Source organism: Hylobates moloch, unplaced genomic scaffold, assembly GCF_009828535.3.
Source record: "Hylobates moloch isolate HMO894 unplaced genomic scaffold, HMol_V3 SCAFFOLD_23, whole genome shotgun sequence".
In the NCBI taxonomy this organism is placed as follows: Eukaryota; Metazoa; Chordata; class Mammalia; order Primates; family Hylobatidae; genus Hylobates; species Hylobates moloch.
Window position 1 is genome coordinate 37,538,849 of NW_026652298.1, and position 22,921 is coordinate 37,561,769.

At 55.1% G+C, this 22,921-nt stretch overlaps 1 protein-coding gene across 9 annotated transcripts in view; it reads right to left on the reverse strand.

The window, feature by feature from the left end:
• MGRN1 (mahogunin ring finger 1) overlaps positions 1 to 22,921 on the reverse strand; it is a 72,428-nt gene that overhangs the window by 27,751 nt on the left and 21,756 nt on the right. For all 9 annotated transcript variants that reach the window (XR_009211829.1, XM_058434135.1, XM_058434133.1 and 6 more), the window contains exons 2-5: positions 12,272 to 12,390; positions 10,707 to 10,795; positions 9,933 to 10,079; positions 5,218 to 5,335 (exon numbers count right to left, since the gene is read on the reverse strand). Coding sequence is in view for 8 of the 9 variants with exons in the window: in XM_032144625.2 (XP_032000516.1) it covers positions 5,218 to 5,335; positions 9,933 to 10,079; positions 10,707 to 10,795; positions 12,272 to 12,390 (473 nt within the window). In the remaining variant the exon portion in view is untranslated. The remainder of the gene's footprint in view (positions 1 to 5,217; positions 5,336 to 9,932; positions 10,080 to 10,706; positions 10,796 to 12,271; positions 12,391 to 22,921) is intronic.

A 22,921-nucleotide genomic window follows, 5' to 3' on the forward strand; every position in this document is an offset into this window, starting at 1 on the left:
TCCTTCTGCACCTTCCAGCCCCCTCCCGGAGGAGGCTGGGTCGGCTCCCGTTGCCTGGACACACGGGGCTTCAGGGTGCTGGTGTTGACTGTGTGTTCTGCCAGCCACAGCACTGGAGCTTTGCGTTAGGCATGGCTTCCGTTCCATTTTGCCAAATGGGGAAACTGAGGCTCAGGTAGGGTTCTGTTTGTAGTGAATGGTTGAGGAGTTAGACTCGACGCCAGCAGCCCTGACTCTGGCTCTGGGCCAGTGCCCTGCCAGCTCCTGGCTCCACCCTTCCTCACTAACAGAGACCACGGCACTTCTCAGCCTTCACAGCATAGCCCCCGGCATCAGTGTCTCTGGCCACCTCTGTCCATGTGTGTGTTGGTGTCCGTTCCATGGGACTTGTGGCTGGAACCCCTGACCCTTCCTCGTGAGATGCGGGGCGTAGGCCCGTGTGGACTTGGTCTCCAGGCTTGTGGTTTGTTCAGCTGATGGCTGCCTGCCCGGGGCTTCTTGTGTGGATGGGTTACCTGTGCCATTCATTCTGGTCAGAATGGAACTCTTAGCTCCAGATGGCAGGAAGCTGCGGTAGCCATGTGCCAGGTGCCTGTGGGTACGGAGTTCTGCTGGGTGGGGACATGCCTGGGAGCGCCTGGGTGCTGCCAGCCTTTGCCCTGTGTCCATGTCCACGTAGCCTCCCTGGTTCGCAGTCGGGCACTTTCTTGACGCTGATGTTTCTCCCCGTCCCCCTTCTCCTGACTGCTGTCTGTGGTCCTCTGTAACTCCTTTCTCCTCGCCTGTGTTTTTGGTAGGAAATTCACTGTGTTGACAAATCTTAGGAAGAAACATTTCCCTCTGTTCCTTAAATAATAGTAATATTTGGCCGGGTGCAGTGGCCGACGCCTGTAATCCCAGCAGTTTGGGAGGCTGAGTCAGGCGGATCACTGGCGGTCAGGAGTTCGAGACCAGCTTGGCCAACGTGGTGAAACCCCGTCTCTACTAAAAATACAAAAATTTAGCTGGGCGTGGTGGCTAAGCCTCAGTTTCCCCATTTGGCAAAATGGAACGGAAGCCATGCCTAACGCAAAGCTCCAGTGCTGTGGCTGGCAGAACACACAGTCAACACCAGCACCCTGAAGCCCCGTGTGTCCAGGCAACGGGAGCCGACCCAGCCTCCTCCGGGAGGGGGCTGGAAGGTGCAGAAGGAGAAAAGGGTGTGAAAGGTGGCCAAGGAAGCCAATCCTGGGCCAGGGCTTTGTGAAAACGTCCACACACATCAGAAAGCTGCAGACTGGTGGGCCTGACATGGTGGCTCACGCCTACAATCTCAACACTCTGGGAGGCCAAGGTACGAGGACTGCTGGAGCCCGGGAGTTTGAGACCAGCCTAGGCAACATAGTGAAACTCTGTCTCTACAAAAAAAAAAAAAAAAAAAAAAAATCAGCCGGTAGTTGTGGCACCTGTAGTCCCAGCTACTGGGAAAAGTTGAGGTGAGAGGATCGCTTAACCCAGGAGTTCGAGGCTGCAGCAAGCTGTGATTGTGCCACCGCACTCCAGCCTGGGAGACAGTAAGCCCCTATCTCAAAAAAAGGGGAAAAAAAAAAAGGCTGCAGGGAGGTGGGGCACATGTTCACACCCACCAGGGCCCAGCCAGGCCTCCAGCTTCCAGCCATCTGAGGGATACCACAGACACCTGGGCTTGCCACAGAGAGGGACACTCCCTTCCCTGGTCTGGGGGGCCTGTCAGGGGCTGATCATGCTGGGACTGTAGGACCCTTGTGAGCCTGTTTCCTGCCCACTCCACTGAGTCTGCATAGGAGCCATCGTCCCAGGGTTGCCTGGCAACGCTCCCACACTGCTGCCACAAGGGCTGTCACTAAGCCCGGAAATGGGGAGTTCATGCACCGGCAGCCGCTCCTTTAGGTGACGGAGCCAGACGGGGGAGGCAGAGCTTTGTGGAGCACGTCCACCCCCGCGCCCCTGCCCACCCCTGGAATGCATCCACGCAGCCAGCACCGCAGCACTGGCGTGGGCCACTTTGTGCTCTGAGGAGCCTCTGAGTGAGCTGTAGTTTTTTTCTCATCACACTGCAGAAACTCAGTGCTGACAGTGCTTTACTGGTACGGAATAAAAACCAATGGTCTAGGGAGGCGTGCATGATGGTGGCTATAGCCTTCTCTCCCACTCCCCGGCTGGCAGACCGGTTTACAGTGGGCGGCCCCGGGCAAAGCCCTCTGCATGCTGATCACAGACCCCTCATGGCCACCCTACAAGGGACTGCTTCCAGCCCCAGCCTACAGAGGGGCAAACCCAGGCTCACAGAGCTGCAGAACTGGCCTAACGCTCTAGAGAGAGAAAGCGGCAGAACGAAAGTGGGCCCCCAGCCCCTCCACACATGTCCTCTCTGCTGCTAGGCAAGGCCAGTGCAGCCATGCTGGGCACCCCTGTGGCCTGTCCTTGCATCTGTGCTCTTGATGTTAAGCCATGCCTGGCCCAGCATCTGAGCCCCTCAGGTTCTCTTTGGGGAAGCGTCTCCCTCCTACTCCAGGTCTCTGTGGCCTGGCTGCAGGACAGGAGGCCCCCGCCCCAAGTGGGGCCACAAAGAGAAGGCACACGGCCTCCAAGCACCTCTGGACCCAGCCGGATGGCCATGCGCTGGCCTGCAGGGCACTCACTTAGAGCAGGGCCAGCTGAGAGAGATGGGAGGCTAAGCCACACAGATCCCCACCCTGATGACACAGGCCCTGGAAGAAACCTCAGGCCACCCAGCCTTCTCTGAATCTACACCAGTAAGTCTCTGGTTTTCTTTTCTTAAACCAGACCAAGTGTTTTTCTGTCACTTACATCCACAAAAGTCCTGAGAAGGATAGCACCTTGAAGGCCCCGCAGCAGCAGCTGCCCCTGACGTGCGCGAACTCAGCACGGCCATCCACGCACGAGCCAGGGCTACGCTGCACGCGGGCGCTCCTTCAGCTTCCTCAGCAAACCCTTACCAAAGGACCCCTGATGGGTCCAGTGCCAAGTATGGGACAGAGGTAAGGACAACTAAGGGCACCGTGGTTCCAACCCTCTCTGGACGCTGAACACCGTACCCCTCAGGAAGCTGGCCACAATGACCACTCACCTCCCCTAGCCACCTCACCTGCAAACCCATGGCTCACAGGACACAGAGACTGGGGCTCCCCAGAGGGGCTGGGGGAGGGAGCCCAGGGAACATGAAACAAACAGGGAACACAGACACCCCCCAAACTCCCACTCCCCATAGCTCAGCACACATGCCACACAGCACCCACAGTCACACGTGAAAGCAGAGTGTGGGGTCCACGCCAGTGATGCTAGGAGAGGACAGAGACTCCGCCCACCCGAGGAACTCTAGGGAGACGTTTATTTTACTTTTACTTTTTTTTTTTTTTTACCTTCCTAAGAAATGGAGTCTCGCTATGTTGCTCAGGCTGGAGTGCAGTGGCTATTCAAAGCTAAAATCCCACTACTGATCAGCATGGCAGTTTTGATCTGCTTGGTTTCCAACCTGGACCAGTTCACCCCTCCTTAGACAACCTGGTGGTCCCCCACTCCCAGCTACTTTCACTTTTGAGACAGGGTCTCACTCTGTCACCCAGGCTTAAGTGCGGTGGCACGATCATGGCTCACTGCAGCCTCGATCTCCTGGGCTCAGGTGATCTTCCCACTTCAGCCTCCTCAGTAGCTGGGACTATAGGCAAATACCACCACGCTCAGCTAATTTTTGTATTTTTCATAGAGACAAGGTTTTACTCAGGCTGGCAGGCTGGTCTCAGACTCCTAGCCTCAAATGATCCTTCCACCTCAGCCTCCCAAAGTGCTGGGATTACAGACTAGAGCCACCATACCTGGCTTGTTTTATTGTTAATGCAAGGACGAGGGAGGCTTTTTACAGAGAGTGGCTACAGGTCAGGAAGAGAGCCACAGGAATGTCCCCAGTGTAAGTCGGCTCATGAGGCCTGCTAGCAGGGCATGTGGTCAGTATCTCCTCCTGGCCTCAGATCTTGGACCCACAAGATATATATATATATTTTTTTTTTGAGACACAGTCTCGCTCTGTCGCCCAGGCTGGAGTGCAGTGGCGCGATCTCGGCTCACTGCAAGCTCCGCCTCCTGGATTCACGCCATTCTCCTGCCTCAGCCTCCCCAGTGGCTGGGTGTACAGGCACCCACCACCATACCCGGCTAATTTTTTGTATTTTTAGTAGAGACGAGGTTTCACCGTTAGCCAGGATGGTCTTGATCTCCTGACCTCGTGATCCGCCTGCCTGGGCCTCCCAAAGTGCTGGGATTGCAGGCGTGAGCCACCACGCCTGGCCACACAAAGTCTGTACTGTTACACAGGAACCCCCTGGACCAGGGTCTTTGCAAGCTGCAGACCAGATGGACGCTGGAAAACAAGGCAAAGGGGGAAGAAGGGAGGACACAGCTTTGACTGAAAGCTGGAAAGGGGCCTAGGAGGGAAAACTAGCAAAGCAGGCACTCAAGCCGCAACCTACAAAAGGCCTGGTTAAAAGAGGTCTGCAGCAATGGCCAGGCGCAGTGGCTCACACCTGTAATCCCAGCACTTTGGGAGGCCAAGGTGGGTGGATCACGAGGTCAGGAGATCAAGACCATCCTGGCTAACACGGTGAAACCCCGTCTCTACTAAAAACACAAAAAATTACCCGGGCGTGGTGGCGGGCGCCTGTAGTCCCAGCCACTACGGAGACTGAGCCAGGAGAATGGCGTGAACCCGGGAGGTGGAGGTTGTAGTGATCCCAGATTGCACCACTGCACTCCAGCCTGAGCGACAGAGTGACACTCTGTCTCAAAAAAAAAAAAAAAAAAAGATGTCTGCACCAAGATTTTAAACAAAAGTAAGGTTAAAAAGCTTCAGGGAATGCCACCTGGTGTGAACAGACCCTGCATTGCTGCAGCCCAGCAGAGGGAGCCCCATTCTTCACACCTCCCCAAACCCCAGTGTCCGAGCCTCCACGTGTGGCTGGCTGGTCAGCCTCTGGTTCCCTGGCCCCACCAGCATGTGGCCCAGGCCTTGCTCCCGCCCATCTGCATGTCCACCTGAGCACACAGACTGGGGCGGCCGTTCCTAGGACTTGTGAACCCCAGAGGAAGCCAAACACACAGGCCCCACTGTGTGCTGGCCCCACCCCCACCAAGGGAGAGAATTCGGGAGGAGCAAAGGGCAAGGAGGAGCCCAGCCAGGATTACCTCGTCATCCTTCCATTCCGAGAAGTCGATCTTGAAGGAGGGTAGGGAGAACTGCTGGCTCACTCCTCTCTTGTAGTGGACGGTCTCAGACTGTAGCAAGGGGCTCTTGGGGCTGTATCTGCAGGGAGCCAGGAGCAAGCAGTGAGACTGAGGCAGGAAGAGGGCCCTCCGTGCCCGTCCCTCCCACTCTGACAGCTGGCAGGGATGCAGACACCTGTCTTTTGGGGACCCTCTCTCATAGGGGACAGCAAACAGCCTACATGGCCACGTGGCCCTCACCCTTCCAGGGCCTTCCACAGCCTCTCTGCTCACCATGCAGCTTTGCCCAGGTCAGACCTGGCTACGATTCTCCCAGAGCCCACGCCTGCCCAATCCCTTTGCTGCCTCCCCAATGTAGCTGTGCTTTTCCTTTCCATGCAGTGCTAAGTTGGTTCACTTTTTTTTTTTTAAGAGTCTTGCTCTGTCGCCCGGGCTGGAGTGCAGCGCTGTGATCTCAGCTCACTGCAACCTGTGCCTTCTGAGTTCAAGTGATCCTCCTGCCTCAGCTTCCCGAGTAGTGGGATTACAGGTGTGCGCCATCATGCTAGGTTAATGTTTTATTTTTAGTACAGATGGGGTTTCACCATGTTGGCCAGGCTGGTCTCGAACTCCTGACCTCAAGTGATCCACCTGCCTCAGCCTCCCAAAGTGCTGGGATTACAGGCATGAGTCACTGCACCCAGCTTGGGTTTGTTTACTTTTTAAATGAACACAGTACTTAAGTATACACAGCGCAAAATGCTCCTTCCCCAACCCTTATGCCCAGAGGCCTGCTGTCTGCCTCAGCAGAGACCCACAGATCAGACCCGGAGGGCGGAGGCACAGTGGTGCCCACATGCAGCACGGGTCTCTCTTCCTCCACATTCAGATGGGGTAGGCGTCAACACTGCTCTTTCATGCGTCCGCACACATCAGGGGCTGCGTCCTGTGAACCACCACACAGGTCCCGCTGTGGTTTTACTGATTCAGTCAGGGCCCCTGGGAGACACCAGCAGATGGTCACCAACATCTCACTTTTCCCAACACTGCTTCAAGGACCACCCTTCTGCATGTCTTAGCCACAGGCACGAATGCATCCCTAGGACAGGTGCCTCAAGCAGTTTCATTTCTGATAAAACTCCATGCAGGAACCCAATACACAACCCACAGCCCCTCCCTCCACCCCCCCGCCCTCCCTGCCTGTGGCCAGGGCTCCACAGGCTCTCCTGGACAAAGGCACACCAAGCCCAGAGGTGAGGTGGGGCATGGGGAGGGCCACCACTGTACACACAAAGGCAGAAGAGGCCTGCCATGGCCGCCAGAGCCCAGCATGGTTGGAGGCACTACAAGGGAGGCCCGGGCTCAGCCTCAGTAAAAGGCACAGTAAGACACCACCTCAGGCGGACCCCGGCTTTCTCCTGTGAGATGTGGAGGCCTGGACACATCCCTCTGTCTGAGCCTCAGTTTCCTTGTCAGGAGGCAGGGAGGGTGGCTTGCCCTGCAGCTCAAATGGATGGAGCACTGGCAGGCTGGATGGTGTCCGCGTGCCTGGGCATGGCCTCCAGGTCCTGCAGCTGATCCTGCTCTGTGATCCCCGCTGGGAGGGGAAGCAGACCTCGTACCAGGTCCTGAGAGAGGGGGACTGTAGCACTGGAGCCGCTCCTTCACTGTGATCCCCACTGGGAGGGGAAGCTGGCCTTGCACCACGGCCTGAGAGAGGGGGACTGTGGCACTGGAGCCGCTCCTTCAGTGATCCCCGCTGGGAGGGGAAGCTGGCCTTGTGCCAGGTCCTGAGAAGGGGGGACTGTGGCATTTCTCTCATCACTAGATCACTAGTCCCTAGGGGTCTAGGACAGGGTGACACCAGCCAGGGCTGGCAGGGCACCCTCTCTGCTCTCTCTAGCCTTTCTGGTAGCAGCAGTACCCTCTCTTCAAGTGCACCCGACATGGTCACCCAGCCCCTGACAGCTGGAGCACTGGGGGGGCAGGGGACAGACCACTTACTCACACTGGCCTGTGACCTCCGCCAGCACCCTCTCTGTGGCAGCCCCTGGACCCAGAACCCAGCTCCTCCACCATGTCGGCCAGGTCTGAGGAGGGCACCAGGCCCCATGGGTGTCACACACTCAACCCCAAGCAGTGGGGTGCAAGGAGGGGACAGAGGGGCCTGCCCTGGTCACTCCAAACGCTCCTACACCCAAGAATTCCACGCCTGTCATAGCACACAGGCATGCATTACTACTGTCATTAAAGAAATATAATCAAGTGCCAGGGCAAGGTAGAGCCTCAAAGAACCGTCTAGAAAAAGGGACCTGGCCGGGCGCAGTGGCTCACGCTTGTAATCCCAGCACTTTGGGAGGCTGAGGCGGGCGGATCACAAGGTCAGGAGATCGAGACCACGGTGAAACCCCGTCTCTACTAAAAATACAAAAAATTAGCCGGGCGTGGTGGCGGGCGCCTGTAGTCCCAGCTACTCGGAGAGGCTGAGGCAGGAGAATGGCGCGAACCCGGGAGGCGGAGCTTGCAGTGAGCCGAGATCGCGCCACTGCACTCCAGCCTGGGTGACAGAGCGAGACTCTGTCTCAAAAAAAAAAAAAAAAAAAAAAAGAAAAAGAAAAAGGGACCTGTTCCTCCAAGTGCTGCTCCCCAGGAGGAGCCCTGGCTGCCGGGGAGCCCAGGGCCAGAGCCCAAGGGCGGCCTCACCTGGTGGCAGGTCCCTAAGAAGCTCCAGGTAAGTTGTCTCCACCAGCCCCTCAGCTCGAGCACTCAGGCTCCTTTCATGAGCACCTGTCACGCGAGGGGCTGTGCACAGGACACATGGTCCCCTCCTCACACCACCCACCCACATTTCCAGCTGAGGACACAGAGGCACAAGCAGTCACGTGCCCCAAGCCACTCAGCGGGGACAGCATTCAAAGCCTAGGCTCAACCACACCCTATCCCCAGATGCAAAGCTGACCACTGGGCGGTGTGCTCCAATGCAGGAAGGCGGGGGCACGCTCCTGCCTGTCTCTAAAACCACTTGGGGCAGATGTGCCCTTGTAGCCTGGAGGCGGCCCTGCCAGCTCTTGCTGAAGTTGCAGCTTTCACACTTTCAGGGCCAGAAGGACCCTTATCTCAAATAAAACCTCTGAAAGTGCAAATATGTAATTATGACACATTAAAAAATAAATATTTGGTCCCGGCCCCGGTTCCCGACACAGAGTCCTCTAAAACCCTTGTCATTTCCTGAGCGACGGGTGCTAGCAGCCCCTTTTGTTCTAACATTTGTTCCTTGACCTTTGCTCCCAACACAGAACTCCAAACCCTTGGAATTTCCCGGGTGGTAGGAGTGTCTTATGTGCCAATGAGGTGACTCTTGGCTCCTGGGGGGGAGGGGCGCCAGAAAGACCAAGCCATGATTAGAGACTCTGAAGTGTCATCTAAGAGCTCCCGAGGAAAAACGAACAAAAACCTGGGCCAAGTGGGCTGGGTGTGGGGGCTCACGGCTGTAATCTCAGCACTTTGGGAGGCCAAGACAGGTGGATCACCTGAGGTCGAGAGTTCAAGACCAGCCTGACCAACATGGAGAAACCCCGTCTCTAGCAAAAATACAAAATTAGCCAGGCATAGTAGCGCATGCCTGTAATCCCAGCTACGCGGGAAGCTGAGGCAGGAGAAGCACTTGAACCCAAGAGGCGGAGGTTGCAGTGAGCCAAGATCACACTATTGCACTCCAGCCTGGACAACAAGAGTTGTCGTTTTGAAACTCTGTCTCAAAAACAAACAAAAACCACTTTGGGAGGCGGAGATGGACAGATCATGGGGTCAAGAGATTGAGACCATCCCGGCCAAAATGGCAAAACCCCCATCTCTACTAAAAATACAAAAATTAGCCAAGCGTGGTGGTGCGTGCCTGTAGCCCCAGCTACTCAGGAGGCTGAGGCAGGAGAATTGCTTAAACCCAGGAGGCAGAGGTTGCAGTGAGCCGAGATTGCGCCACTGCACTCCAGCCTTGGCAGCAGAGTGAGGCTCCGTCTCAAAAAATAACAAACAAACAAACAAAAAACACCTGGAACTGAATTTCAGCCCAGCCCCATCCTCCAGGGAGGGGACAGGGGCTGGAGACGGACTTAATCATCAATCCTGCCTACGTGACGAAGCCTCCAGAAAAGGCCCTGAAATACGGGGTTTTCAGGAGAGCTTCCGGGTTGCTGAATATGAGGAAGGTGGTACGCCCCACCCCTTCCCCCACACCTGTGAACCTCTTCATCTGAATCCTTCACAATCAACCAACAAACACCAGCCAAGTGTTTCCCTGGGTTCTGTGAGCCACACTAGCAACTCATCAAGCCCGAGGAGGGGGCTGTGGGAGCCTGATTTATGGCTGGTTGGTGAGAAGTTCAGGTGACAGCGGGGGCTTATGAGTGGCATCTGAAGTGGGGCAGTCTTGTGGGACTGGGCCCTCAAAGTGCAGGGGCTGCACAAACTCCAGGCAGCGTTGGAACTGAAACGAGTCACAGGACCCCAGCTGGTTCCCGCAGAGAAGTGGGGAGTCCTTGGGGTGGGAGAAGCCCCTCACATTGTGGTGAAGTCCTGGGAGTATGGTGAGAGAGCACGGTTTGGTTTTCTCCCTCTGGTTAGTAAGGCGGACAGAAGCCTCCCCCAGGAGTCCAGGGCCCCCAGCCAGGCTGGTGCCAGCCGTCCACGGGACTCACACTGCCCTGCCGTTCAGGCACTCCTCCGATGCCTGGCAGTAGATGGTGATGGCCACGCGGGCATCAGCGTCGAAGGTGAACTCCAGGCTGTAGAGCACCCGGGGCTTGTCGCCGTCCTCGGTGGGGCTGTCACCGTCGTCTTTGTACCTACCCCAGGCGGTGGAGAGAGGGGCAGCGGGTCAGCGGCCACATCCGCAAAGGCTGCCTCCTCCCCTGCCAGCCTGAGGGGCCGTGGAGGTGGCTATGTGGTCACAGCCCACTTCTCCAGTAGACATGGGGGCTGTTTCCTATTTGGACATGAAAGCCCAGTGGTCCAGGGCTTGCCTCTCCTTCTTCCTGCCCACAGAAGATGGGGTACATGCTTTTGGTTCAGAGAAAGCCCCAGATGCCTCAAGTCTAGCCAGTTTAAGCAGTTTCTGAACCTACTGAAATCTGGTGCTGGGTCATTCCTGTCAGTGGGGGGGCCGTCCTGTGTGTGGCAGGAAGTCTGCAGCACCCCTGGCACCCACCTGAGATGCCAGGCACCCCACCTGGCTGCCTCCAGACACTGCCCAGGGTCCCTGTGCAGCACAGCTGAGAAGCCCTGGCTAAACGGCTCTTGTTCCGCATGCCCTTTCCCCTACTCAGCCCAGCGCAGTCGCTGATTCCACACGGGAGGGCGCAGAAACTGGGGCCCCTCCCGCCTGCCCTTTTCCTCAACCATCAAGCCAGAACCTCCACCCCAGGCTGCGCCCCACAGAGCCACAGGGTCCCCAGGGGCAGGGCGAAGGTTACCTCACCAGCCGCAGGGAGTCTTTGCGGATGTTCACCAGGCTCCGCAGCGTCTTCACGGGCTCGTGGGGGGCAGGAGTGACGTAGGGAAACTAGGAGAAAAACCACGGGGCCCCAGGTGACTCCCTCAGGAGCAGCCAACAACAGAAAACGGGTCAGGCTGCAGCGGCCACAGCCCCAGCGGGTATCCCTGGGCTCTCGCCCAGTGTGAGGGGCTGAGCTGGGTGCGCTGTCCTCATTTACAGGGAGAAGCTACAGGCCACGCAGCCAGCACATGCAACAGCCAGGACCAAACCACCCTGAGCAAATCCGGCCAGGCAGCCTCAACGCCGGATTCCTGCATGCTGGGGCCGTCTATCGCCAACCTGCTCTCCCAGGCTTCCCATATCCATCACTGCCCCGAACAACCTCAGCCCCTTCCTCGGGTCCCACCCTTTCCATCCTCAAAGCTTCCTATGAGCACAGCTCAGCAACCCGCCCCCAGGGCCCCCAAAGTTTACTGGCTCCTCCAGCCTCCTATCTCCCGAGGCCTGCACCCTCTCACCTCCTCCTCTGTTCCCAGGCCCCCTGCCTTCTTGCTCCTCCTGGAGGGGCCTCCTTCCTACCTATCATGGCTTGGTTCAGCCACGGCCTCTCCAGTGGAGCCTCCCTTTCTGCCTTTTCTCTCTTCTACCCATATGTCCTATATTAATTGTCTACACCCCCACTAGGTAGCAGAGGCAGGGTCTGCTTTCACCCCAGGCCCTGGAAGAGTGCTAGGCATGCAGCAGGTACCAAATGTGTGCTGAACAAACGGACAGCTCACAGTACTCGAGTACTATGACAGTACTCGAATGTGCCCTCCTCTGGCAACGAGGGGAAGATGTTAGCCAGCTGTCTGCATCGCTCCTTTGGACCATGTCTCTTGCCCACTGCTCTAGAGAAAGTAAATTTTTTTTTTTTTTTTTTTGAGACAGTCTCCCTTTGTTGCCCAGGCTGGACTGCAGTGGCACAATCTCGGCTCACTGCCACCTCTGCCTCTCAGATTCAAGTGATTCTCCTGCCTCAGCCTCCCAACTAGCTGGGATTACAGGCACGTGCCACCACCCCTGGCTAATTTTTTTTTTTTTTTGAGATAGGGTTTCACCATTTTGGCCAGGCTCGTCTCAAACTCCTGGCCTCAGGTGATCTGCCTGCCTCAGCCTCCCCAGGTGCTGGGATTACAGGCATTAGCCACAATGCCTGGGCTGTAAATACTATTTTTGCTTTGTAAAGAAAGTCATCCAAGAAGGCTAGAATCAAATCCACAACGTTCTGCAGCCGCTGCAGCCCAGACGCACCCATTCAGTATGGCTGCTCTGTTTCTCAGTGACCTGCCCCTGGCCGTCTGGCCTCTAAGAGGCAGCACCAGGACACAACCCATTCCAGGGCACGTGCCCACACCCAAGCTCAACTGGAATCCTGCCAGGAGCTCTGCCCCGTTTAGGGGTGATTTGGTGCCTGCTTGCCCTCATGGCTGCGATGCAGACCTCTGGGGACAGGGGCCTCCCACCCCCGCAGCCCCATGAGACAGCCCTGTCCAGACCCACCTGGACCGGGCGGCTGCCCAGGAAGTTCAGATCCATGTTCTCTCCAAAGAGGTAACCTTCAGGGTGGGGGGTGTCAAATTTCTCTCCTCCCATGAAAAAGTGCGAAGCAAAGTAGTTTCCTGTTTAAAAAGGAAACACGATTATAGATTTTTTTTTTTTTTTTTTTGAGACAGAGTCTCCCTCAGTCACCCATGCTGGAGTGCAGTGGCGCTATCTTGGCTCACTGCAAGCTCCACCCCCCAGGTTCAAGTGATTCTTCTGCCTCAGCCTCCCAATTAGCTGGGATTACAGGCGCCCACCACCACGGCCGGCTAATTTTCGTATTCTTAGTGGAGACGGGGTTTCACCATGTTGGCCGGGATGGTCTCCAACGTCTGGCCTCAAGTGATCCGCCCACCTCAGCCTCCCAAAGTGCTTGGGATTACAGGTATGAGCCACGGCACCCAGCCTAGAAACACAGTTATAGACTCTGAGGCTGAACACAGTCTGGTGGGAACATCTGACGGCCAAGAAGTTCAGCCATGAGAAAGGTTCCACCTGAGGGAAGCTGTTGCAGACAGGCCAGCAGGCGCCCCTCGCGCCACCTGGCCTCGGGCCTTCCAAGGTGGCCTCCTGGCCTCCCCACACCGCCAGCCTCAACGCCCTCCCCTGGATGGCTCCTCACTGCTCCCAGCCCGTCAGCCAGCTCCCAGCTCCAACACCACTTTCTTCTGTAGTGGCCTGAGCTGTGTTTCCAATGAAGACAAGTTTGGGTCCTACCCCACACCCACCCCCTACCTGTGCATGTGACCTTATTTGGAACCAGGGTCTTTGCAGATGTAATTAAGTTAAGATGAGGTCATACTGGATTGAGGGGCTCTAAATCCAGTAACTGGTTCTTAACAGAAGAAAGGAGAGGGAGGTTTGGACGCAGATTCGAAGGGAAGGCCAAGGGAAGACGGAGGCAAAGACCGGAGTGATGCAGCTACAAGCCCAAGGATGACAATGGGTGCCTGCGGCCCCGGGAGTGGGGAGAGGTAAGGAAGCGCCCTCCCCCAGCGCCTTCGGGGACCGTGGCCCTGCTGACACCTCGGTTTCTGACGTGTGCCTCCATGATGGTGAGAGAATACATTTCTGCTGTTTCAAGCCACAGTTAGACATCATTTGTCACAGCCATCCCAAGAAATCCTTACACATTCCCTGACCCCAGACTAAGTCACCCCACCCCCAAATCTGAGCCCTGTGTACTTTCCATGGCAGCACCAAGCCGTGTTTAGAAGTCTCTGTGGATCTGGGCTAGTTCATTCAGTGTGACTCCCGCGTGAGGGCGGGAGGCTGTAGGTGGCGCCCATCAGGACCCTGGCACACTTAGGCATGAGATCTGCACTTCTCCTATGAGGAGGGCATGGACAGCTGGGCATCCTCAGAGACCTGGGCTCACAGCCCTGCCAAGGAACACTGAGAGCATGGCCTCTCCCAGGGATTCCAGACCTGATGCCCAGATCCAGCTCCGTTTCTCCTGGCACACAGCCCCTGAGAGCAGGACCCAGATGACCACGGGAAGAGCCTCCGAGAGGAGGACTCAGGTGACCACGGGAAGAGCCCCCGAGAGGAGGACCCAGGTGACCATGGGAAGAGCCTCCGAGAGGAGGACTCAGGTGACCACGGGAAGAGCCCCCGAGAGGAGGACCCAGGTGACCACGGCACAGAGTCCCCGAGAGGAGGACCCAGGTGACCACGGCACAGAGTCCCCGAGGGGAGGACCAGGTGACCATGGCACAGAGTCCCCGAGGGGAGGACCAGGTGACCACGGGAAGAGCCCCCGAGAGGAGGACCCAGGGGACCATGGGAAGAGTCCCTGAGAGGAGGACGCAGGTAGCCGCAGGGGCCTGTGGATTTCAGGGATGCTCAGACTACATGGTCCTCAACCTCACGTATTGCAGGGACTTCTGGGAATTCTCAGAATTCCCACTGGGGGCCCCAGAATCCCTATTCCTTCTCAGAATTCCCACCTGAGGCCAGGTGGGCCCTTCCCAGGGCCCTCAGAGGGAATTCTGAGACCTTCAGGCCCTGCATGGTCTGTGTCCTTCCTGAGAACCATGACCCCAGTTACAGTTGACCCAGCCATGGCCACCAAGACCAGCCGGGCCCCAACAACGAGTCCAGGGTGCTCCTCCCGAGGGAGGTGGCCCAGAGCCAGGTGCCCAGCATGGCTGCTCCTGACTGCCAGGAACAGTGGTTGGGAGCCGCAGCCCCACCTAACCCACCATGCAGAACAGGGACCACTGAGAGCTGATGACGACCAGAAAAAAAGAATAAAGCAGCAACTACTTCAGCAAGTGTGATGCGCTGATTCTATGGCCCACCACGCAGCTGCTGGAACCAAGTTCACCTAGACACACTGACATGCAGTGAGTCACGGAGTATTTGTAGGTTAATGACAACAAGTTAACACATTGCAAGATCCTTTTCTGAGGGGTCACTGCACACACTGAGATGTGCACAGAACAAATTGTGAATACACAGAGAATGTTCTGGAAGGACACGCCCACGTGGCTGCCAGGGAGATTGGTGCAGAGCAGATGAGGGGTGGAGCAAAGCCCATGTGGTGGTTTTAAATCAAAAGAAAGAATTTTACCTGCAGTACAGTGAGCCTAGGATGCCTTCCCTGATTACCTGGGCCTTGCACATAGCCCCACCACATTGAAAGCTTCAGTGAATCTTAATACACGAAGTCTTTAAAGGTGAATTTTCCACACAGCCTATGGGGCGGGGCCAGGTGCCACAAGGCACACTGTGCCTCAGCACACGGTCGTCTCCGGACGCTTGCCTCAGACCAATCTCAAGCCCCAGTCATGGAGCAGGGCTGAGAATGGGCCCAGCCCAGAGCCACCTGCCTGCTCCTCCAAGCTGTGCACCATGTTCGTGAAAACCACGTGAAGGACTCGGCTCCTGGGAACCCCCGCACTAGCCGCTGGCGACAAGGGCCACAGCAGCACAGCAAGAGGGTGTGGGAAGCTCAGTGACCCTGCTGACCAGCCCAGGACCCATCGTCGGAGGCACCCTTCGCGGTGACCAGCCCCCACCCTTCCAGGCTCTCCCCAGTGCTGACGTAGTGAGATGGGGTCCAGAAGGCCGGGCAGCCTTGGTCTGGAGGGAGACTCAGGAGCGGGCTTGTCCCTGCGAGGCCTTCCAGGCCGAAGCACTGGGCACTCCATGGCCCCGGGCAGGAGACAGGTCCCTGCTCCAGAAGCCTCCTGCTCCAACCTCCTCCCAGGGCACCTACATTCAAGGCACAACCGCTTTGTGTCCAAGAAGCCCCCTGAGTTTCCTCTCTGTAGGCAGAAGATGAGGGAGGTGGCCAGCCACCACGAGGGTCCCCAACGCATCTCACCTCCCAGCCAACACGTCTGTGGGTAGACTGTACCCACACTAAACAGGGCTGACCAGGTGTCCAGGGAGACTGCATGAAAATGATGGTGTGTGGCTTCTAAGGCTCTGGGGGAAGCTGCCACCATGCTGTGAGGACACCCAAGCAGCCCCATGGAGAGGTCCCGAGGGGAGGACCCGAGGCCTCCCGCTAAACCCAGCACTGGCATGCCGGGCCTGTGAGCCAGGCAGGCAGCTCCTCCACGCCCAGGCAAGCCCTCAGAGGACCACAGCCCACCCACAGCTTTTTTTCCTTTTTTTTTTTTTTTTTTTTTGAGACAGGGTCTTGCTCTGTCACCGAGGTTGGAGTGCAGGGTCACGATCACTGCAGCCTTGGACCTCCTGAGCTCAAACAATCCTCCTGCCTCAGCCTCCCGAGTAGCTAGGACCACAGTGTGCACAATGCCTGGCTCATTTTTATTTTTTGTAGACATGGGGTCTCACTATGTTACCCAGGCTGGGCTCAAACTTCTGGGCACAAGCAATCCTCCCACCTTTGCCTCCCAAAGTGCTGGGATTACAGGCGTGAGCCACCGTGCCATAGCCTGAGTGAGGACTCATGAGTGATGGTGAGCCAGAGCCCCCCAACTGAGCCACTCCCAATCCCGACCCACACCGTGAGGTAGGAAGTGCTGACTGTGCTAAGTCGCTAAATTCTGAAGGAGTCACCCAGAAAGAGACGTCGAATCTTTCAGAGACGTCGAATCTTTCTGAGACGTGGTCTAGGTGACTGTCATTCTCCTCTCCTGGCTCCCAATTCGATTTCATTTCTACAGCCACAGCCCTGGTTAGAGCCTCTGGCACCATCTGCCCTGTGACTGTGCCCATTCACCAGTCTCCCCACATCCCCTGGGTCCCCAGGTCTGTTGTTTCTGGACCCACTGCCCTCAAAACCCTGCTTGCGTCCCAGCCACACTGGGACAGGTCCCAGTAGCCTCTGAGGCCCCAGACAAGGCCACTCTGCCAACCCCGGCCCGCTCACACCTCGGGCCCTGGAGTCCTCAGCTCATCCAGCCCTTCCCTGGACCTCAGGCTCCACCTCAGGCTGCTCTCTCCACGAGGCCTCTTCTGACACCCCTTTCACACCTTGCCAAGCCTCCCACACCCCCGCTTGCTAACCAACCTTCCCACTCCCCTTTCCGGCCTTATTCTTCTCCATAGCACTTTTCAGCCTGGTGTTCTAGGTGGGAGGCTCTAAGGTGGGAGGCTCTAAGATCTTACCTTATGTATGTAAGTATGTAGTTACATACATACTGCATATGCATGTATGTAGTTTTAAGCTTCAATAACTTCAGAGAAAGTAATTAAGGTGGGCTGGTGGTTCATGCCTGGGCACTTTGGAAGATCAAGGCAGGAGGATCGCTTGAGCCCCAGAGTTCAGGACCAGCCTGGGCAACACAGAGAGACCCTGTCTCTACAAAAAATTGTTAAAAATTAGCTGGGCATGGCGGCGCATGCCTGTAGTCCTAGCTGTTCAGGACACTCACTGAGGCAGGAAGATCGCTTGAGTCCAACAGTTCGAGGCTGCAGTAAGCCATGATCACACCACACTGCACTCCAGCCTGGGCAACAGAGCAAGACCCTGTCTCTCTCCCCTTCCCCCCACCACCACCCCATCCCTGCCAACTCTCTCTCTCTCTATATATATATATATGCACACGCATATATACATACGAATAATTTCAGAGAAACAAATGCTACAAACTACAACACCTGCATAGGTAATAAGTGATTATTAATTTTTTCCTTTTTTTAAAATTAAGTTTTCTACAATTAACATGTATCATTTGTAAAACAAGAAAATTATTTTTAAAAGATTAAAGACAAGGAAGAAGAGTGTCTGTTAAAGCAATGGTTGTGATATCACAAAACTGGGACCATGTTCTAGAATTAGATCAAGGTACTGGTTGCATGACTGAATATACCAAAAATCACTGACTTGTACACTTTAAAAAGGTGACCCCATGGTAAGTAAATTTTACCTCAATAAAACTTAACAACTGGAAGGACATAAGTTGTGAGGTGATGAATCATTAATTTTTATACTAGGTTTTTATGTCAATTTTTGGCAAGTAACTTAGAATTAGATGCTATTGTTATATAAAAATCTTGCTAATTCCTATCTAATTGATGTTATCAAGGTTTCTCAACTTAAAAAACAGAACCCAGGTGCGGTGGCTCACACCTGTAATTTTAGCACTTTGGGAGGCCAAGGTGGGTGGATCACCTGACGTCAGGAGTTCGAGACCAGCCTGACCATCATGGAGAAACCCTGTCTCTAGTAAAAATACAAAATTACCCGGGCACGGTGGTGTATGCCTCTAATCCCAGCTACTTGGGAGGCTGAGGCAGGAGAATCGCTAGAACCTGGGAGGCAGAGGTTGCAGTGAGCTGAGATTGGGCCATTGCACTCCAGCCTGGGCAACAAGAGTGACACTCCATCAAAAAAAAAAAACCGAACTAGAATTGAGCAGCCCAGGAACGGTGGCTAACACCTGTAATCCCAGCACTTTGGGAGGCTGAGGTGGGTGGACCACTTGAGGTAAGGAGTTCTAGACCAGCCTGGCCAACATAGTAAAACCCCATCTCTACTAAAAACACACACACAAAAAAAAAATTAGCCAGGAGTGGTGGTACATGCCTGTAATCCCAACTACTCAGATTAGCAGAATCGCTTGAATCTGGGAGGCGGAGGTTGCAGAGAGCCGAGATTGCACCACCTCACTCCACTCCAGCCTGGGCAAAAGAGCAAGACTCCATCTCAAAAAAAAACAAAATAAAACTAGAAGTGAGGCTGAAATCTATCATTTTAGCAACAGCTTATATCCAACTGTGAATGTAGAATTAACCAAGAGAAAAGGAAGCCACCTGCTCAAGAGACATATTTCCAGTGTTCTTTAGTATTTCTACTTGTTACTGATAAAAACCGTAACATTTGTTTGATCAATTGGGTATTAGTAATGGCCATTCAAACCACGAAAAATTCCTCACAGCTTATGATGATGTAAAATTATTTAAAATTCTAATTTCAATTGGTGTGCATATTTTGGTTGCAGACACACAATATGATCAATACAAGATTTCTGCCAGGTGCGGTGACTCACGCCTGTAATGCCAGCACTTTGGGAAGCTGAGGCAGGCGGATCACCAGGTCAGGAGATCGAGACCATCCTGGCTAACACGGTGAAACCCCGTCTCTACTAAAAATACAAAAAATTAGCCGGGCGTGGTGACGGGCGCCTGTACTCCCAGCTACTCAGAAGGCTGAGGCAGGAGAATGGTGTGAACTTGGGAGGCAGAGTTTGCAGTGAGCCGAGATCGCGCCACTGCACTCCAGCCTGGGCAAAAGAGCAAGACTGTGTCTCAAAAAAAAAAAAAAAAAAGATTTACAAGCATTAAAAATTCAAGCAGGCTGGGCACAGTGGCTCACGCCTGTAATCCCAGCACTTTGGGAGGCCAAGAGGAGTGGATCACAAGGTCAGGAGATCGAGATCGACACCATCCTGGCTAACACGGTGAAACCCCATCTCTACTAAAAACACAAAAAATTAGCCAGGTGTGGTGGCACGCGCCTGTTGTCCCAGGTACTTGGGAGGGGCTGAGGCAGGAGAATTGCTTGAACCCGGGAAGCAGAGGTTGCAGTGAGCAAGACTCTGTCTCAAAAAAAAAAAAAAAAATCAAGCAAGGCCGGGCACAGTAGCTCACGCCTCTAATCCTACCACTTTGGGAGGCCAAGGTGGGAGGTTCACTTGAGCCCAGCAGTTCGAGACCAGCCTGGGCAACATGGCAAAACCCCATCTCTACCAAAAATACAAAAATTAGGCCAGGCTCAGTGGCTCATGCCTGTAATCCCAGCACTTTGGGATGCCAAGGCGGGCAGATCACTTGTGGTCACGAGTTCCAGACCAGCCTGGCCAACATGGCGAAACTCCATCTCTACTAAAAACACAAAAATTAGCCAGGCATGGTGGTGTGCGCCTGTAGTCCCAGCTACTTAAGAGGCTGAGGCACGAGAATCGCTTGAACTTGGGAGGCAGAGGCTGCAGTGAGCCGAGACTATGCCACTGCACTCTAGCCTGGGTGACAGAGTGGGACTCTGTCTCAAAACGAAACAAAACAAAACAAAATTAGCTGGCATGGTGATGCGTATTTGCAGTCCAAGCTACTTGGGAGGCTGAGGTGGAAGGATCACATGAGCCTGGGAGGTCAAGGCTGCAGTGAACCCTGATCAAGCCACTGCACTACAGCCTAGGCAACAGAGCCAGACTCTATAACCAAAAAAAAAAAAAAATTCAAGCATAAAAAATTATAATCCACCAGGCACGGTGCTCACGCCTGTAATCCCAGCACTTTGGAAGGCCCAGGGCAGGCAAATCACTTGAGGTCAGAGGTCAGGAGTTCAAGACAAGCCTGGCCAACATGGGAAAGTCTATCTCTACTAAAAATACAAAAATTAGGGCCAGGCGCGGTGGCTCACCCTGTAACCCCAGCATTTTGGGAGGCCAAGGCGGGCAGATCACAAGGTCAGGAGTTTAAGACCAGTCTGGCAACAAGGTGAAACCCCCATCTCTACTAAAAATACAAAAAAAAAAACAGGCCAGGCGCAGTGGCTCACGCTTGTAATCTCAGCACTTTGGGAGGCCGAGGCGGGCGGATCATGAGGTCAGGAGATTGAGACCACGGTGAAACCCCGTCTCTACTAAAAATACAAAAAAAAAAAAAAAATTAGCCGGGCGTGGTGGCGGGCGCCTGTAGTCCCAGCTACTCGGAGAGGCTGAGGCAGGAGAATGGCGTGAACCCGGGAGGCGGAGCTTGCAGTGAGCCGAGATTGCGCCACTGCACTCCAGCCTGGGCGACAGAGCGAGACTCCGTCTCAAAAAAAATAAAATAAAATAAAAATAAAATAAAATTAGCTGGGCGTGGTGGTGCACGCCTGTAATCCCAGCTACTCAGAAGGCTGAGGCAGGAGAATCGCTTGAACTCAGGAGACAAAGGCTGCAGTGGGCGGAGATGACACCATTGCACTCCAGCCTGGGCAACAGAAGACGACTCCGTCTCAAAAATAAATAAATAAATAAAAATACAAAAATTAGCTCATGCCTGTAATCCCTGCTACTCGGGAGGCTGAGACAGGAGAATCACTTGAATCCAGGAGGCAGAGGTTGCAGTGAGCTGAGATCGCGCCTCTGCACTCCAGCCTGGGCGTCAGGGCAAGACGGTCTTGAAAAAAAAAAAAAAAAAGGAACCAAGTCACATGTTCACAGATAGGGAAATGCATGACAGTGCAGGGTTACAGGATGGACCCCCAGCAGCTAGGAGCAGGGTCTACGTGATCAACACGGGGCAGACAATCAACAACTCACACCTGCAGGAGACGCGAGACCAACTGGGAAGAACCAGAAACACCTCGCAGAGAATCCAGGGCTGCCTGCGGTGGCTCACGCCTATAATCCCAGCATTTTCGGAGGCCAAGGTGGGCAAGATGGCTTGAAGCCAGGAATTTCAGACCAGACCGGGCCACATGGCAAGACCCTGTCTCTACAAAAAATACAAAAAGTGGCCAGGCGCGGTGGCTCACATCTGTAATCCCAGCACTTTGGGAGGCCGAGGCAGGTGAATCACCTGAGGCTGGGAGTTCCAGACCAGCCTGACCAACATGGAGAAACCCCCATTTCTACTAAAAATACAAAATTAGCTGGGCGTGGTGGCAGGTGCCTGTAGTCCCATCTACTCAGGAGGCTAAGGCAGGAGAATCGCTTGAACCTGGGAGGCAGAGGTTGCGGTGAGCCGAGACTGCGCCACTGCACTCCAGCCTGGGGCAACGAGAGCAAAACTCTGTCTTAAAAAAAAAAAAAAAAAGCAGCCAGGCACAGTGGTGTGTCCCCTCTGTCTTAAAAAAAAAAAAAAAAGCAGCCAGGCACAGTGGTGTGTGCCTGTAGTTCCAGCCACTCAAGAGGCTGAGGCAGGAGGACCATGTGAGCCCCAGGAACTTGACGTTGCAGTGAGCTATGATTGGGCCACCGCACTCCAGCCCAAGCAACAGCGTGACTCTCTCTCAAAAAAAAAAAAAAAAAAAAAAAAAAGAATCCTGTTGCTCACACATGGGTATCTACACGTGGAGAAGAAACACAGGAAGGAGACCCTAGGTCCCTGATGGGGCAGGAGGAAGGGACCAAGCCTGGGGAAGTGTTAGGGGCGGGGCCGGCCTTTTCTTTTGCCTCAAGAAGAATGACGCACATGTGTGCACGTGGTGTGTGCGTGCATGCGCTGTGTACATTTGTATGTGCACCAGCTCAGGACCAAGAGTAGCAGGCACGGCTGCCGAGGGGGTAGAGGAAAAAGAAAAGGAGACTGTGAGTGAGAAGTGGGAAGGCAGCTGTGGAGGTGAAACAACGCAGGTGGAACCACACCCACCGGGCTCTCCCTCCACACCTGCTGAGGTCAGCACCTTCACCCCCTTTCCTGCTGGCCCCAAGGAGAGAGGGGCAGACAAGGCCCCCACTTTCAAACATACAGGAAACGAAGCTCAGCTAAGGCCCCCAAGCTCATCAGTGGTGGAGCTGGGGCGCACACCCCGACTCCAGAGCCCACTTGTTTCTCAGTCTCTGTGCTGGGCACCTCCCCTCCTGCAGCCGGGGAACCACGGGGACAGGAGTCAGTGGTGTCATCGCCAGTGACAATGGGCGCTGTTCACACACAAAAAGCCACACCCAAGGGGCTTCCCCAGCAGAATGGCTGAAAATCCTCCTGTGGGCTCACAGAGCCCGACAGACGCCACAGGGTCCCAAGGTTGTCCTGAAAATCCCAGCTACGTGGAACCAACACACTCAAGGACCCAGGGCCTCAGGGCAGTCCTCAAACACGGCTACAACAAAGGCATCCTTCTCCCCTGGTTTACTGTCACCCCCGGGGGAACTGGAGCCCAGCAGTTCACTGCCTTCCTGCCCGAGGGATTCGGACTCTGGGTGGCTTGCAGGTGCCCAGGCGACCTGTACAGGGAGATAACAGCCACAGAAATGAAAACTGCACAATCCCTTCTATGGGAGGCCTCGAGGCATTCCCCGCACAGCCTCAATCCCCTCCACACATGCCTCAAGGCAGGAGGATACATATGTTTGTCATCCTTTACAGCTGAGAAAAACCAAAACCATAAGGCCACAGGTCAGATGCTGTCTCGGGGATGGCCGGGGGAGGGGGACAGCCCTGTCCCTTCCACACAGGCCAGAGTGAACCAAGAAGCCT